This window comes from Rhinopithecus roxellana, chromosome 1, assembly GCF_007565055.1.
Source record: "Rhinopithecus roxellana isolate Shanxi Qingling chromosome 1, ASM756505v1, whole genome shotgun sequence".
Classification (NCBI taxonomy): Eukaryota; Metazoa; Chordata; class Mammalia; order Primates; family Cercopithecidae; genus Rhinopithecus; species Rhinopithecus roxellana.
This window is the reverse complement of record NC_044549.1, coordinates 101775163-101794077: the sequence shown is the minus strand read 5'-3', so window position 1 is coordinate 101794077 and position 18915 is coordinate 101775163. Positions and strand designations below refer to the sequence as shown.

At 37.8% G+C, this 18915-nt stretch overlaps 1 protein-coding gene across 5 annotated transcripts in view; it reads left to right on the top strand.

The window, feature by feature from the left end:
- Positions 1-18915, top strand: part of MME (membrane metalloendopeptidase) — a 91170-nt gene that overhangs the window by 32513 nt on the left and 39742 nt on the right. For all 5 annotated transcript variants that reach the window (XM_030928498.1, XM_030928503.1, XM_030928499.1 and 2 more), the window contains 8 exons: positions 2442-2603; positions 3934-4014; positions 4113-4208; positions 4320-4438; positions 6234-6299; positions 14798-14932; positions 16904-17005; positions 18734-18870. In XM_030928498.1, coding sequence (XP_030784358.1) covers positions 2442-2603; positions 3934-4014; positions 4113-4208; positions 4320-4438; positions 6234-6299; positions 14798-14932; positions 16904-17005; positions 18734-18870 — 898 coding nt within the window. The remainder of the gene's footprint in view (positions 1-2441; positions 2604-3933; positions 4015-4112; positions 4209-4319; positions 4439-6233; positions 6300-14797; positions 14933-16903; positions 17006-18733; positions 18871-18915) is intronic.

Genomic DNA, 18915 nt, shown 5'->3' with positions numbered 1-18915 from the left:
ATGACATTCTCAAGTATTTTGAGAACATGACTCTGCCTGTGGAGTACAGAATGGAGTAGGAAGAGGCCTGGAGCCACAACTTGGTCAAAAGTGCACAGAGTCTGAGAGAAAGACTTGAAACAGAATGGAAACAATGGGAAGGATGAAATGGACTCCGGAGGCAGTGAACTGAGAACTGATCTGACCTCTGTGATGAGGTGAGAGGAGGGGAGTGATGAGCTGTAAGAGAAGATGGTAAGAAGACTCATAGATGATTCAGTCACAAATAAACATAATTGCACCCCTACTGCCTAAGTGCTAGGTGACACAAAGAGACTAATCACATCAACAAAATGATTAGGTAGACAGAGTAGGTGTTTACAGTGAAAAACTCAAAGTAGTCTCATCTAAACATTGAAGACAGAGTGAGGCAATGAGCTCTCAGGAGTTGGGAGGAATATTCCTTGAAGTTTTGAGTCACAGAAGCATCAGGGAAGAGATGGAACATGAGCTGAACATTGAATGACGGGTAGAATTTGGAAAGAGTGACAAGGTCAATCAAAGCTGTGGGATGAGGAGTTTAAAGCAAAGGCACAGGACTAAGAAAACACAAGGAACGTTTCTGACACATTGACGAGGTCCATCTGTTTGGAACAGAGTTTGCATAAAACACCAAAAGAGGAAAAGGGGAAGAAGGTAGGGTGATCCATTTAATCTGGTAAAGGTTTAGAAACCAAGCAAAAGAATTTATTTTTACTTCTGAGACAGAGTCTCTCTCTCTCACCTAAGCTGGAGTTCAGTGGCGCAATCTTGGTTCACTGCAACCTCCACCTCCTGAGTTCAAGCGATTCTCCTGCTTTAGCCTCCTGAGTAGCTGGGAATACAGGTGTCTGTCACCATGGGCAGACAATTTTTGTATTTTTAGCATAGTTTGGGTTTCACCATGTTGGCCAGGCTGGTGTCGAACTCCCAAAGTGCTGGCATTACAGGCATGAGCCACCGTGCCTGGCCAAGAGTTTATAATTTAACCTGGGAAATGTCAAGCCACTGACATTTTTCAGCGAGGTTGTGGCCGGTGTAAAAGAGTCTTTTGGGAAGTTTGGTTTGTGAAAGATGTGTAGAATATATCAAGATGAAGAACTGGGTGACTTCTAGTCAAAAAGGAATGATGATGTAAACCAGTTACCAATCAGAATGAGAGGTATGGAAGAGGGGCAAAGGAATTACCAGTAAACCAAGGGGAAATGGAAATACAGTTTTACCCAAAGTTTCAAATCCAGGAGGCTATGATAGCAATGTGCCGAATACTAAGGCATAAAAATCATGAGAGGACTGGTTTGGTAACAGTCCTGAGCGTTTTGTATTAAAGAGCTGGGTCCTGAGGCTCCAGCCAGACAAGCAAACATTCTGAAAAGGCGGTTCAAAGAAGGAGCTTAACGCTTAGCTGGAAACCATATTTACCATACCAAGTTTAAAAAATCCACACAATTCAGCAATTGTTTGAAGTTTTTAATTAATTAATTAATTCAGAAAGTGAAGTATTTTCAAAAGCTCATCTGAGAGCTCTATTCTCTTGATACAGATGAATTCTCAGTTGCTCTTTTGTTTTCATTCCAAAACAGTTCAACTTGTATGAGACTGAAAGTGGGGAGGGCAGGAGCAGAATTTTCTCTGTTCCAGGTATAGACATTATGGGTATTGGGCCATATTCCCGCCTTCATTGGTAATGATTCCTGTTTCATACCATCTTTCTCTCTATCAGTTGCAGGTCTTAGCAGAGTCAGCATCTTGATTGTAAATACTCAGTGTTGGTTGATTTGCATTTTCATCATAGTCCTGAAAGATAAAAGTGGACCTAAGAAAAACTAATAAGCTTACAGCGAGTTTTATAATGACAGACTCTATATAAACAAATGCAAATTGGATGTCAAATCTGAATTACAAAATTCATTTGAGCAAGGTCCAGGAAGTAATAACAGTGGCTTCAGATCCTTTCTAAAATAAGAAAAATTCATTAACTATCTTCCATGGCTTGGAGTCTCAGAGACATTCAAAAGTCACAGCACTTTGAAGAGCAGAGTTGGCAACTAGAGTTATCAGAGTGAAGAATGACATACTAACCTCAGGCGCAGGATGGCCAACTCAAAGTAGACCTCTATTCTTTGTTCTTCTGAGATAGGAAGCCAGAAAACTTAGTGATTCAGGGGTGGGGTGGGAAGGCTGTGGGACCCAGGGTGGAAGGACCCACACAGTTCAAAATAAAACGAACCAACTATAGTGAAGGAAAAGAGAACTATGCACAGGTAGTATTCCTCATCCACCTGAATTGACTTATATAAAAAAGAAAACGGAGCATCTGACAAATGGATGCAATCAAAAGGGAGCAATACGCCTTTTTCTCCTTTTAAGCTTCTTAAGAAATAAACCCATCATTGTATCTAGTGTTTTCTCTGCTCTTGCAGCTGCTCGACTGATCCAAAACATGGATGCCACCGCTGAGCCTTGTGCAGACTTCTTCAAATATGCCTGTGGAGGCTGGCTGAAACGCAATGTCATTCCTGAGACCAGCTCCCGTTACGGCAACTTTGACATTTTAAGAGACGAACTAGAAGTCGTTTTGAAAGGTTAGTGGAGAGTGTGTCTGTGCATCAAAGATTTCTCTCTTAATATGTTCATTTTTTAAATATACAATTGTTAGCCATTACAAGGAATGTCACAGAAGATTAAAAAGTTAATAATCCTTCCAGGATTTATGTGCCACCACCGAGTCACTTTGGTCGTGGCAGACACCGAAATTGATATGCTGACATCTCTTAGCATTCCTGTTTTCATTTGTAGATATGCAAATGATAAAGTTGTATCATCCCTAGAGATGGCAGGTTTGGGTTTTTGTTTGTTTGTTTGTTTGTTTGTTTTTTGAGATGGAATTTTGCTCTTGTCACCCAGGCTGAAGTGCAATGGTGCTATTTCGGCTCACTGCCACCTCTGTCTCCCAGGTTTAAGCGATTCTCCTGCCTCAGCCTCCCAAGTAGCTGAGATTATAGGCACCTGCCATTACACCCAGCCAATTTTTGTATTTTTAGTAGAGACGGGGTTTCACTATGTTGGCCAAGCTGGTCTTGAACTCCTGACCTCAGTTGATCCACCAGCCTTGGCCTCCCAAAGTGCTGGGATTACAGGCGTGAGCCACTATACTTAGCCAAGATGGTAGTTTTATGTCATTTTAGAGTAGAAAAAAAATTAAATGATTGGGGCAGAAACCTACTTTTGTAGTCTCCCTACCCAAACCCTGTGTTAAAGTCACTGTAATATGTTACTAAGATTTGCCTTCCCAGCATAGGTATATTCTAACCTGGCTAAGACTGTCTCCCTGGGAAGTTAAGAAATCTAGACAAGTCCCTCCTATCCTCTGTTCTGTGTTCTCCCCTCTTCTAGAAGTTATTTGTAGAAGAACAATTTTTGCTACTTTTTAACATTGAAACAAGTAGGACAATTCAATTCATTCATTTGGAGCATGAACAGTACAGTCACACAAAGATAATTATTTTCCAGCCTTCAAAAGAACTATTCATACTAAATTCCAAATTCCTCTGTGTTATTGTTTTCTTTTTAATCTCAATTTCAAGAAAAGTAACTGTTACCTATGGCAGAGCAGTATGCATCACTGTTCATAAAAAAAAGATAATCTAGTCAAAAGGACTTTCTTCTAAATTGGCTGATTAAACTGACTCCCAGTTCTGTGCTAGGACTGATAATCTGGTAAGGGGTTTGGTTTTTCCTATGAGGTTTTGGAAGTTGGGTGAGGAAATGAATGTACCTCCAGAAAAGCGAGTTTTTTTTCCTTTTTAACTGAACTCCCCTTGCAAATGTTAATTTACTGCAAATGAACAAGTATGTTTGCATAGTGAAATAAGCAATTGTGTTGATGCATTTTATTAAATGTCCTTATTTCAGATGTCCTTCAAGAACCCAAAACTGAAGATATAGTAGCAGTGCAGAAAGCAAAAACATTGTACAGGTCTTGTATAAATGAATGTAAGTGCTCTTCATTTGATTTCATTAGGAGTATGCATATATTGGTGCCAAACTATGCCTAGATTTCTAACTGAATTTATGTTTGTTGTTTTCAAAAGCTGCTATTGATAGCAGAGGTGGAGAACCTCTTCTGAAACTGTTACCAGACATATATGGGTGGCCAGTAGCAACAGAAAACTGGGAGCAAAAATATGGTAAGGCAATTTTCCTACTTAAAAAATAATTGCCACGTAAAATCTATGTTACTATAATATCGTTAATGAACTAAAGCTTCTAAAGATATATTTTATCTTTTATTGCTTTAGGTGCTTCTTGGACAGCTGAAAAAGCTATTGCACAACTGAATTCTAAATATGGGAAAAAAGTCCTTATTAATTTGTTTGTTGGCACTGATGATAAGAATTCTGTGAATCATGTAATTCATGTAAGTTTGTGTGGCAAATAACTAAAGTTACCTTTAAATTGTAACAAAAGTCCCACACACATTGTTGTTATTGATATTTAGAAATAATGCTATTTTCAATTGAATTGAATAAGCAAGGAGGTAGTATATTCATGCTGTGTCCCTAATACCTGGAGTCCCAATTTTGAAAGTATTTTCTTAATGCTGTGTTTTAGACATTCACATCTTGCTTCTGCTACCTCTGTTTTAGATACCTCTCCCTTCACAAAACAAATGAGAAGAAGGGCTCCAGGCCCCTCCTATGCAGAAAAAGTTCCTAATTTCTTTTTATGGTACTTGAAAGGAGCATGCTTTGGTTTATAGAAGTAATGCAGGTCTGGAAACCAAAAAATAATAATTGCTTTCAAAAAGAACATAGAAAAGGGATTTTAAACATAATTTTTTTCCTCACTAAAGAATATCTGTACTTTTTTCTCAACTAAAGGTAAAAAAAAAAAAAAAGTCTTTCTTTTAAAATGGATTTATTGTATTTTTAAAAATGTAAACAATTTGATTTAGATATCACCTAAACAATTTGATTTAGATATCACCTAAGAGTAGATTAATGAATATGTTTGGAATGTACTGAAAAATTTAGAGTTTTTCTTTCCTCCTTTTTTATTTCTTGGTTTCCTGTATAAGGAATTATACTAAAAATTGCAGGTTACTGAATCACCTAATCATATCTGTGTCACTATTGCATAAATCTTTATGGTCATTTGTATTAAAATCATGAAAGGAATTGAACCCAAATCTCCTGCAGGGGACTCTTTCTCTTCTGAAACTTTCTCCTTGCGGGATCACCTTGAGGGCCAGGGCGTGGGGAAGGCTCAGGGCCCTTCAGATGGAGATATCTTCTGGCTCTTTCCATACCAGTTCTTTGGGTTATGTTTCTTTTGTATTGGCCTAGGCCCTCCACAGCTGCTAGGATTCTCTCTTTAACCCAGAAATGCTCTGTTTCACCTCCACACTCATGTTGCCATGCAGTGAGTCAGAAACAATCTCGCAAAGCTGCAAGTATGCCCAGGTAGCTCTCACTTGGGTATTATAGATGGACTAGACACGTTGGTGCAGAACTGAGTTTCATCTTTCACACCCTTAACTGCTATCTGGGTCTACTGAGGTTCTTCTGAGCAGAGCAGCTTTGAGGGGAACCATGGAGAAGTCGCTTCCATTCCCTTAGGGTAGAGAATCTTAAAAAACATTTTCTGGCACAAGTTACATTAGCTAAAAGGTTCTGGAGTTACCTTACAGGTTTTCCACTTCTCCTCCCCTTCTCCCCATCCATCCAAATCAACTTGAAGACTATTAACCCACTCCCTCCAATGAAAGGGGATCCCAACTAAGGGTGGGAGCAGATGAAAATGTTCCCAGGGGAGCACATTAGAATCTCCGGATTCTGTGAAATCCGGAGAAATCTGGGAAATCTGTGAATATGTAATTTAGAAATTTCCACGTCCTGGAATCTAACATGTTTTTGTTCACTTGCACCTTCTGCTCTGCATTAAAAATCCCTCCCAGTAAATCTTTTGTTCACTTTCTTTTGTTTTCCTTAAATATCTGCAGCACAGTCCTCCAGATTATCTAACTGCCCATTAGTATAACACTTACAAGTAGTGTAGAAACCATTTCCTAACTAGGTATTTACTCAGTGTCTGATGGTTACCCCTATAAACAGCAAGAGTAGGATCTTTCACATACATAGACATGCTTGTATTTTTCTAACTTTTCTATATTCGCTGAATGATTTATTTTCTTTCATGTATATTTTTTACAGATTGATCAACCTCGACTTGGCCTCCCTTCTAGAGATTACTATGAATGCACTGGAATCTATAAAGAGGTAAAAAGAAAAAGAAAATAACCAAAACCAAACTACAGAACCATCTGGTGTAAACTTATAAGTAACAAGCAAGGCCAAAATCAAATTTAGCCCTCTGATGTTTTTCATTCATGACAGGGACTTAAAATCATAATAACATAATAGTGAGCTGTCTTTGATAGAATGAATATTCTCAATAGAATGAATGAAGGTATTTTACAAAACTAGGAAATTTGAAATTCCTTATTTGTATCTTGGTTTTTAGTATTTAAAACATATGATCTATTTTGTAAATTAAAGTATTTTAATCCATCTGTAAACTGCATTATTTAAAAAATGAGCAGATTTGTCATGGTCTAGGGTGGTGCTGGTGAGGACCAGAGGATCAGTGAGAGATACACTATGTAGCATCCTTCTGGAACCATCTGATTTGACTTTCAGAGAACTATGCAGGTAGTGACATTGGGCTCAGACAAACTTTTGCAGCTACCTTGTGACTCTAACATTCGCCAGGTAGCCAGTGGGCATCATATCCCATAGTGGACGTTTGGATGTTCTGGAGTGCTTTCTTATTGTCTCACAACCTTGTCTTCCTTGGGCTGATGTTCACATACTTATTTTTTTTTATTTTTTTATTTTTATTTTTTTTGAGATGGAGTCTTGCTCTGTCCTGTCACCCAGGCTAGAGTGCAGTGGCATGATCTTGGCTCACTGTACCCTCTGCCTCCCTGGTTCAAGCAATTCTCCCACCCTCAGCCTCCCGATTACCTGGGATTACAGGCGACCGCCACCACACCCAGCTAATTTTTGTATTTTTAGTAGAGACGGGGTTTCACCATCTTGGCCAGTGTGGTCTCAAACTCCTGACCTTGTGATCCACCTGCCTCAGCCTCCCAAAGTGCTGGGATTACAGGTGTGGGCCCTGGCCCACGTGCTCTTCTCACAGAAGTAAGGAACAACAGGAGATAAAACTAGTAATCTTACACATTATTAGATATTGGGGAAAGGTGTTGGTTCTACAAAGGTTTTTCTTATAATTATTTTGTAGCTCAAAAGTAAATTATTTTTGATGATTCTAATGTCTCACAGTGTAGTGATGTGACTAAAATTACATTTTATTTTAATTTACTCGCTAAATAGGTTTATGATTGGCGTTTATTTTGCCTAATTATGAAGTTCAAATAATATGGAATGAATTCACTGTAAGGTATCTTTTTGAATGGACTGCACAACACTGAAATGCAGAAAAAGATCTATTATCAAAGGCCACAATTAATAGCACAGATAAATACATGGGTGTGGGATATTTGGGTTCAGTGCAATCTAGTTACTGTGTGGGGTACAGCTACTGGCTTTAAGAGCTATGCAGCAGCATTCTGTGACAGATTTGAAAGGGATTGAGGAATTTTGGTTCACTATTGTACATTTTTATCACCATCAACTGGGATGCTTTTCATATTTAGGATTGTGTTCTTATATCAAATTTTTCAAATCCTACAATACATACTTTTTTTTTACATTTTAATATTTCTGATATTAAGGTATACCTGGCAGTCAATGTATATATTTAAGGCAGTAAAAGTTTTTTTTTTTTTTTTTTAAGTGTTAAGATGTTGTATTCATGCATTTTATACTCAATGCTATCCCATAATCTCAGACAGGTCACAAACTGGCAGTCTTTGGCTCGAATATGATATAGAAGCATTTTTGTTTAACCTGTAGTGTTTTGTTTGTTTTTTTAAAATTTTGAATTAGTTGCCAATATTTTACAAAATTGGAAGATTTCATTTGAGAATCCAGATTTCTTAGTAAATCGGTAGAATTTGAGCCCCTAGCTTTCATTCTTATATGGCAGCAATTGGCCAGAGTGGTGGTGTGGTTGCTCCTTTTAGAAAGGGCATTTGTTGGCTGGGCGCAGTGGCTCATGCCTGTAATCCCAGCACTTTGGGAGGCTGAGGCAGGTGGATCACCTGAGGTCGAGAGATCGAGACCAGCCTGACCAGCATGGAGAAACTCCATCTCTACTAAAAATACAAAATTAGCCCGGCGTGATGGCCCATGCCAACTACTTGGGAACTTGGGAGGCTGAGGCAGGAGAATCATTTGAACCCAGGAAGTAAAGGTTGCAGTGAGCCAAGATCACACCATTGGACTCCAGCCCGGGCAACAAGAGCGAAACTCTGTCTCAAAAAAAAAAAGAAAAAGACAAAAAAAAGAAAGGGCATTTGTTCCAGGTTTGAACAGTCCTCATCAACATGATTCATTGATTTATATTGACTTCTCAGCTCCTGTAGGCACTTGATTTTGCGTATTAGTCTGGTCTTGGCTAAACCACAGCAGTAAAAATACAAATACAGTAGCTCCAACAAGAGAGAAATTTACTTCTATCTGTCATGCCAGTCCAGAAGTAGACAGGCTGTCTAGATGAGGCAGGAAGCTCTGCTCCATGGGAATGTCTGGGAGCCAGCTTTCTTTGATTTTGTTGCTCTAACATCAGCCTCCTCTGGTGTTTTTCTTAGTCTATTTGGTCAAAGGAAAAGAGGGAAGTGGTAGACAAATAGTTAACTTTTATGTAAATGGTGCAAAACTTGCATACATTCCATTGATTAAAACATTGTCATGTGGCCGCAACTAAATATAAAGGAGGCAGGAAAATGTAGTCTTGAGTAGAATGGCCATGTCTGTGCCTTGTTAAAAGTTGGTTGGCAGAGAGGAAGGTCGTATCATTTAAAAGATGAGGAGCACGTATACCAATGTCATTTAGCAGAGCCTGCCACAGTTTACATCCACTGATCTAGGAAATATACTGTATTTGTGATCAAATAACACAGTGGTGATCAAATCTAGAATCAGTAATATGTTTATAGAGTTTATGGCTGAGAAATCTGAGGCTCAGAAGTTTGCCCTCAACACTCAGCAAAAGAGTAGTATAGTGGCAAACTTTGCTCCTTCTCTCTTCTTCATTCTATTACATTATTACAATCTTTTAAGAGTTGGTACTTCATACTGGTAGAGTTCTTTGAATGAGCAAATGATAGAGGAAACTCACCTGCACTGGCACTTACAGCCCGTAAGTTGTTCTCAGCTTAAATTAGGTGCTCTTCAACAATCTGAATCAGACTAGCAAACACGCACCATGCTTGCTGCCTCGCTCCTCTTCCACAACTATGTATTTTTGGTGACATCCTTCTTTCCTGCTAACCTGAGATCTTAGAATTCTTCTCAAGGCAGAGTGCTCCAAGCTGTAAGCAATCTCCTTTCAGTGGAAGGGAGTTGCATATAAAATAAAAGCTACATGTCATCCCAGAAATGGGTAATTATCTGAATATTTCTGCACCCTCTCCCTCTTTTTAAACCCATTCTTTTGGGCATGGAGGTGACAGTGTGTGTTGTTACAGTAAGAATTCCAATGTTATCCTTATTTTTCCCATGATATTTTCTACTCTCTCCTAATCCCTACCACCTGCAATCCCTCAGTTTCCCCTGCATCTCTAGCAAGTTATCAAATAAAAGTTAATTCTAATTTTTCCACTACTCTGCTATCTCTGAAAGATGTCAACCACCTTAAGTATTTCTGTCTTGTGTCTTATTGCTTCATGAACAAAAAATGGTGAGAAGTGTGGAATAGCAAGTTTACCTTCAGCAGAGGAGTTATAAATCTGGAAGAAATGTTAATGTCAGTGTATCATTGGGCTTCAATGATTTTCTCCCTTATAGGCTTTTATATATACTTTTCCCTTTGCCTAGAACTTGCCCCCCTACACACACCACCTGCACACACTTTCCTCTAATATAGTTTTCCTGGCACCCAGGTTTCTGTATACTTCTTATTTAATGTCTTTTTTTTTCTATAAAACTGTAAATTAAATGGAAACAATGCTGTGTCTCATTGCCCTTTGCTCTTTTTCTGATACCTACCTCAGTTTCTGGTCCTTAAATACTACAGAATCAGTGAATGAATGATTGAGGGGGAAGACAGCAGGGAAGAGAGGAAACAAAAGAAAGGAGAACCCAATCTTCTGGAAGCCCTTCTTGTTTCCTTGCCTTGATTCTAGGAAACGTGAGCTTTAGGGCGTCAACAGCTAATAGCATACATTTCCTGAGCATTTTACAAACTCTGTGTTCTCTTGCCTCTTTTCAATCCCCAGTTATTTCTTTGCTAAACTCAGTTTGCTGAGGTATATTTATACAATCAATGGGTATCATGCACTTGCAATTTACATTATTTTATTGAAGATAACCAAGAGGAGTTTTGAGAATTGGCATAGGGTCACCAGCTTTTTTTGTCAAAGAAAGATGTTTTTAGATCAGAGAAGTCCGGCTTCCTTGCATATCGCTGTAGCCTATAATTTTAAAACTTTAGTGTGGGGTCTACCTTCTGCAGATATGCCTCAGAGCCTAAGGATCAGGGAGGGTCACACTCCCTCGTCAGTCAAAAGTACTCTAATCATAGGTCTCCTTGATCAGATTTTTAACTCAGCCCGTTTCCCCAGGTCTTCTTTGATCCTTCCTTCCAGGATAACCCAGGTCATCCAGAGGAATCATCTTACATAATCTTAAAACCAAACTTCTTATCAACTATGAAAATAGCCCCTGTAATTACTAAGACAGATCATTTCACTTTACAGAAATCCTTTTTTTTTTATTTATTTTTTTTGCTTTGGATACCCGCATAATGGAATTTTTGTGCTGTAATATTTGATTATTATTACAATCTAGAAAGGAAAAGTGATACAGAACAGTTGCATCATCTCAGAAAGGGGCCCACATTCACCGTGTCTGCCATTCCTAACAAACTGTTCTCAAAGTATTCTCGTCAAGGAGCTTCTTGTGATATATCTTTGTTAAAGAGGTGGAACCTGAGTTCTGAGGTATTCTGATTATCTGAAGAGATTACTTAATGACACACTGCTACCTCAAAGAACAGAGTAGTGAGATTCAAAACAATTCTATTCATTACAGGGGTACGAATTTGTATGCTAGGAAAACAATACGAAAGATACACATGGCCCATAAACATAACCATGCCCATTCACAAAATTTTTAAATGGAACCAACCAGCCCCCTCATGTGAGAAAGTTCTTATATATTGATTCACTGAGAGGAATGGGGACCTTAATTTTCTTAAGGAATCACCTACCTTCAAAAGAGTCTGAACTCTGTATTGGGAGCGAATTGGAATTGGTCTCAAAGCTTCCCTTTCTCCACCTTCTTAGCGTATCAAGAGCAATTGTTATCTTACTTTGTTCTCCTTCATAAAGAAATCTGAAGGTTAGGAATCCAAAATATTTGAGCATAATTAGATAATAGATATGTTTATGCTCTGTACTGATGTTTGTCTGAGAAGGAGAAATAAGTGAGGTTAGTGGTTTCCAACCCTAAGGACTACTTTGTGTGTGCCACTTACAGGGCTCTGTGAAGAAACACCTCACATATACACACACTTCAAAAGCCACTATGATTTATTTTACTTGTGCGTTTACACATCAACAAAATATTTCTTTGAGTAGAGCATTTCAGGACTAAAAGAAAAGTGAGAAAACCACTGGGGCTAGAGTTTGAGAGCATAAGGAGGTGGGGAAGGAACTGGAGAGTAGAAGCTACAGGGTATACTGCTGCCGGGCATGGGTAGGGAGGAGAAGCCAGAGTTATAAAGAAGTTTAGAGCCTTCACAAAATCTGGGGTTCATAAAAATGGAGACATTTTAGGGACGAGGATAGAGGACTTGGAACATGGGCGTGATGGACTGAAACCAGAAAGTGATGACCCAGAGTCTGTGCGCCTAGATCAGAAAAGCCAAGAGAAGTCTCCAAATTGTACGTACCTGGGAAAGAGCACAGGCTGAGATTGGCCATCCTGTAGATGAGCAGGTGCAAGCTCGAACGGAGACTTAACAACAGGGGATTTTCTTTGTCCACCTACCCAATGTACAAGCTCAGAGAAACTGTTCGGGACTTAAGCTAAGAATAGAAGTTCTGAGGAAATAGGAAGTGAAAGAAACTTAATATATTTACAATTTAACTTCATTTTTTTTTTAATTCAACAGATCTTCATTGAGCTTATGCTATGTGACAAATACTTTTCTAGGCAGTAGCGATTCCAAGGAAACAATTGTTCTCATGAAACTCATGTCCTAATGGGAAGAGATAGACAATCAATAGCCAAGTAAATAATTTAAGGAAATGAGACAAATTGTGAGTGTTATTAAGAAAATAAATCAAGGTGATAGAATAACAAGTCACTTGTGTAAGGCATGGGCGATTCAATCTGGCTTGCTTAAACCATCTCCGACTGCTGTTTGTAGAATGTGTTTCAATGGAAGCAGAGAGATCAGAGAAGGCCACATGGTCATTCATGTGAAAGATAATGATGGACTCAGATGGTGGCAAGTCAGATAGAGAAATCTGAGCAGACCTGAGATAATCTTGTGTAGGTGGCTCTATCATTATAGGGAAACAGTTTGTGTATTTTAAACTGCTCGGCCAATATGTACCTCGGTGATACATGGCGGAGCTCGTCTCACTGCATAACACAGCTATGACATGATAAGACAGAGCTTGCAAGGGAAACTGCTGACCTCGCTTCGTCCTTTCTGGCACCAGGTGACTAATAGTCAGAAAGTTTCACTCAGTTCAGTTATCTGTGTTTAAGAAAACAAAAGGGGGCTTTTAAACATGAGATTTAGTGAATATGACAGAGAATTTTTGAGATCAACTGAACTCGGTTTGTAAAAAGAACTAGATTCAGCCCCCCAAGCATGGAATACACCTTAGAAGTTATACAAGAAGTTGTACAAATCTTCAGGTTCTTATTAATAACCTGATGAAAGCCCCAAATGGTCTCTATGCTGGTCTGAGTTCGGGTCCTCTTAGGCCCCATGTTCCTCCTGCTCTAGCGTCCTGCTTGACTGGGGGCTATTTTTTATTTCCAGTGCCCAGAAAAGGCTGCATGACTATGTTTGCAGTCTGTTGGAGGGAAGCAGGCCTCTGAGGTAGTGAGCATAGTACCGGATAGTTAGTGTTTCAACCCTTGCTCCACTCTCCCTCCATCCGCTGGTAATCCTCAGCATCTATTATTGCCATCTCTATGTCCATAAGTACCCAACATTTAGATGTACCTTTGCACTCACAGTGAATATAAGGATGACCCTTTCACTTCTAATTGTTCAGTAAGGATGTAAAATATTCTTAAAACTGTGGAAATGTTAAAGCACATTATAGCACACTTTATAGCCTTTCTTTGTATTTACCCTGCAAACAAGTCTTTGAAGCATAGAAATCTCACCTATCCATAATCACAATTGACTGCTTTACTAAATTTTAAAATGAGATGGAATCATAATGTATTTTAGTTGCCAATAGGTAATAATGGCTAATAAATAGCAATTAGTTCAAACCTAACGAAAGTGGGACTCTATTTCCTAGTGTTCTTGCCACTACGAACTTGAATAAGTCATTTACATATTCTATAAAAGGTTAGTAATACAACTATTCTATAGTTTACTTTTGCAAATTAAGATGTATGTGAAGATAAAATATAAAGAATTTGAGTTATTAGAAGAAAACTAATATCTAAATCTATGGTATCTTATAGTGAAAGTTTACAGTAACAGGAGCTATTTATGGAATTAACTAAAACCTACAGGTGTGTGTTGGTGGAGCTCCTGACAATACGGCTTCATAAAAAAGAAACTGCTTGACTCAAGGACACAGATAAAAAGATGTCTGATTTTACTATACGAGTTTGTGGTCATTTTTCCATGAATAGTTGAGAAAATGATTATATATGAGAACAGAAAATCTGAGAAAAAGAGATTTGGTAAAGAAATAAATTATTATGGCTGGGCACGGTGGCTCGTGCCTGTAATCCCAGCACTTTGGGAGACCAAGACAGGCGGATCACAAGGTCAAGAGTTTCAGACCAGCCTGGCCAACATAGTGAAATCCTGTCTCTACCGAAAATACAAAAAATTAGCTGGGTGTGGTGTGGTGGGCGCCTGTAATCCCAGCTATTTGGGACGCTGAGGCATGAGAATCACTTGAACCCTAGAGGTGGAGGTTGCAGTGAACTGAGATAACGCCACTGCACTCCAGTCTGGGCAACAGTGCAAGACTCCATCTCAATAAAAAATAAAATAAAATTTAAAAAGAAACATATTATTGTTCATAGAAAACAATAGTATATGTTACTGCTTATCAAGTGTTTTGCAACTCATTCTAATTAAGGCAAAATAACTTTATTGAAAATTAAAAATTACAAAGTCTCCATAACCAAGTGGTTATACATTACTTAGTAATTTCAAAGTGATACCTCATTGCTCTCCTTTAAGCTCTAATTCAAAGATATATTGACTGTCTAAGAATCTGTGCAGGTCATTTCTTTAAGTATTTAGAAAAGGATTTTTATTTTACTAAGGTTATCTATTACCAAAGATTAATATTGAAATGAAAATAAATTTTAAGTACTATGATGAATATTTAGAGCTTCTCCAACAGTTTAGTACTATTTATTTCTTGCAGGCTTGTACAGCATATGTGGATTTTATGATTTCTGTGGCCAGACTGATTCGTCAGGAAGAAAGATTGCCCATCGATGAAAACCAGCTTGCTTTGGAAATGAATAAAGTTATGGAATTGGAAAAAGAAATTGCCAATGTAAAATGCATTTTTTTTTCTGATATACTGAATAATGTCAACCACTTTTTTTTTCTTTCCCCTCTCTATCATACTTTAAGAGTAAAATGTACAGCACTTTAACCAAGTAGTAAAAATGCATGGCTTGGTAATAGATCATTGACTTCAAAAGGACCTTTGAAACTAAAGAATTTTATAGTAAACTGGGTTCCTGACATTTAAAAGACACACTAAATTGGACAAATATTAAACTAGAAACACTTAATTGCCTGTTATAAGTGGATTTCATCAGAATTCTACCATTTACAGTCAAACTGTTGTTAGATGCCCTTCAGACTCAGGGTCAACGCAAAGCTGTTTTAGTTTAGATATGTATAGAATGTTACTTTATTTTAAAGTTTAAAGTGATCACAGAGATTGTCTCTATTTCTTTGCTAAGAAGTATTAAACCCCTGAACATAGCCATGTGGCAATGTGATACCACTGAGTTCAAATTGTCAGGCTGCTGAGCTGACAGAGGATAAGACGATAATTTCGCAACATAGCCCAAGGAGTGTATTCCTGAATTTCTTCTGGCTCTAGATCAACCCTTGGACTCTGAGTTGGCACTTTCTTCCCTGATGATTCTTTGATAGGGCACTGCAGTCTCTGAGTATAAACAGCATCCAGGTTATTGATTAAACCTATGGTCAGAGTCAGTCTAGGACCCACAGAGTTCTCTTTGTCATTGCAAACGACAGCCTGCATCCCTGACTCCCTATCTACTTGCCCCTGCCATGTAAGCTCATCAGAATCTTGAAGAGTCAAGATCATGGAGGGCAATTTTAGCTTTCCTGGGGCTATGTGAAACCAAAAATCTCCCATCAGAACCAGGCTGTTCTTGGAGGGGCCACTGAATGAATGGCATTTGAATAGGTTACATGTGGTTCTGTGTTGGAAACAGACTTGCTAGAGGAGAAATGTTTCCTGCTCTGACTTTTTGCCACTTGCACCTTCCCAGACCATGCTCTCCTTTGACCAGCATCAGCTCTGTAGTTGTTGTGTCTTATCTCAGCATTATGTGTCTATATTTTCAGTCTCGTATTAGACTCTTGTATTAGATTGGCATGAGGCCTTAGCCGTTGTTGAATCATTTATGCATCTCTAACAAAATCCAGCATAGTATTGCACGTAGGACATGTTCAATAAATAATTGTTTTCAGTACATGAATAGGTAAGTGACCTAAAGCGGAAACTGGAGCCATAGTCCCTGAGAAATAATTCCAATTTTAAACCTTTACCTTTTGTCTCTTCTCACTTAAAATTGCTTTTCCTCATTTCAGCCACTAGTTGGGGAGTTGTTATTGCAATTTTTTTTTTTTTAATTCAGTGAAAGAAATAAAATTGGATGCTGCTGCATGTAGAGCACTAAACTGGTCTGGCAGCGTGGGAGAACGGTCACAAAGGAAGGTCCATAATGTTGCCACTCTCAGATAACTTGCAACCAAATTGTGCTCTGTACCAGGAATTTTCTGTGTTACTTGCCATAAATTCTTGTAGAAACAGTGGCACCTATTTTTCCTTGCTGAATTTTAACTAGGACACTGAATGGTAACGGTGAGGATGGGAGAAAGAGTATTTAAGAGAGAAATTGGAGATGACCATATCAAAGAAAGTTAAAATATGAAACATTCACAGACACAACTGAACTGGCCTTTAGCCATAGCTCATAAATATTGCTTATATGGTTGGCAGTTGTCAAAATGTAGAAAGATTTTTTAAAAATTTTAAACTTGACACCACAGCCAAATCTCAATAATTCTTACTAAATAAATATACTCCAAAAATCTCTTACATTTCACTTTTTTTGAAATGACAAAACAAACTACAAAAACAAGTATAGAATAGGACTTAAATTATGTTATATCTATCCTATATTTTACCCTCAAATATAGTTATGTTTTTCTAAAGAATTCTTAATTCTAAAATAATGATTAAAAATTAAATCCATAGGCTACAGCTAAACCTGAAGATCGAAATGATCCAATGCTTCTTTATAACAAGATGACATTGGCCCAGATCCAAAGTAACTTTTCACTAGAGATCAATGGAAAGGTAAGTGGTAAGTTTTTTGTGCTCTCTTATTGTGCCATTTTCTAAATTATAACATTGAAATATTCTTTCTAAAATTCATCAAGATTTTATTTATTGAAATAAATGAACTTCAATTCCTTTTTTTTTTTTTTTTTTTCTTTTTTTGAGACAGGGTCTCGTTCTGTTGCCCAGGCTGGAGTACAGTGACACAATCTTGGCTCACTGCAACCTCCACCTCCTAGGCTCAAGCAATTCTCCTGCCTCAGCCTCCCAAGTAGCTGGGATTACAGGCATGCACCACCACACCTGGCTAATTCCTGTATTTTTAGTAGAGATGAGGTTTGACCAATCTGGTCTCGAACTCCTGAGCTCAAGTGATCCGCTGGCCACAGCCTCCCAAAGTGTTAGGATTACAGGTGTGAGACACCTCTCTCAGCTGGTAAAATTCCTTTTAAGGCAGCTATACAATACTAGAAACTCCCATAGGAAAGGGTTTGGAAAATACTAAAACTGAACATCTTTCTGAGAGGCCATTATATAGTCATCAGACTTGGAAAGTCACACAATAAAAGCACTAGATTTCCTTTTCACTCTGAAAAAGGATAATTTATTCATAGAACTTCCCATGTTCTCATCAAGGCCATCTACAAAGGTGTTCAGAACAATAATTCAGAAATAGAACACAAAAGAAAATCTCTCTTATAGATTCCATTTATAAACAGCAATTGACTTCTTTTTCCTTACCTAGTACCCAATAATCTCTTTTTGTGGCTATGCATTTATTCTTGTGTATTAGTTGACGCACACAGCCAAGAAATGAAGCAACATCTATGGGAAAATCTACAAACGACCACATTCAGCGATGACATTCTCTTTGGCACTAATTCTAGTTAACAAGGACTTTTCCAAAGGCATAAATTATTGAGTTAGATATCTTAGGTATATTTTTTAATATAATAAGTGTTTAATAAATATGTTTTGAAAGAACTACCTAAATCACCAAAGGAAATGAAGAAAAGTGCATAGCATAGTACCCCATACTCAGTAGGTGTTGTGTGCTTGTGTTTGTGTGTGTAAAATACAGCCTAAGATATTAATAGTCTTAAACATTATCAATTCCCATTTAGAAAGACAAGATTTCATCTTTTGGCAACTGCAGACTTAGCTTCTGAAGTGTAAACATGGCATGCCTGTAGAGCCAATATTGATAATTGAAAAGATGCTGTTTTCTTTGACTTCATAATATCACTGTACCACTGCTATAACAGTATGTTTTCATCTGTGATAGAATTTCCACTGAGATGTGTTACTGTGTTTGAATGGTTTATTAATATCCATTTTTAAAAGATAAACACTTTATATACGTTTCCATTTTTGCATCAACCAGAAAAGCTTTATTTTTAAATTTAAATTTAAATTCTATTTTTATTTCTGTATTGGTTAGACAAAGAAGATGACATTACGCCTAATTTCTAGGTATATGTTCTCTAAGCTTAAAGGCTTTGTTTTTACTCTTAAATGGTTGCTTCAATTATTCTACGTAAATAATCATTTGAAGAACTAGTTTTTATTTAAAAACTGATTGAAACAGTTGAGGAAGAATCCCAAGTGAATATCAAACTGATCAATGTGATAATTATGTGATGCAAGTGACACCCTTTAATGTCCAACCCTCTAACTATAACTGAATCTTGGAACCAAGAAGAGAAATACACAATTTCTGAATGTTTCATGCCTGCTTTTTTCCAGCCATTCAGCTGGTTAAATTTCACAAATGAAATCATGTCAACTGTGAATATTAGTATTACAAATGAGGAAGATGTGGTTGTTTATGCTCCAGAATATTTAACCAAACTTAAGCCCATTCTTACCAAATATTCTGCCAGGTAGGTATGTCACAGTCCCCATGTCTTCAAAGTTTGTATTTCATA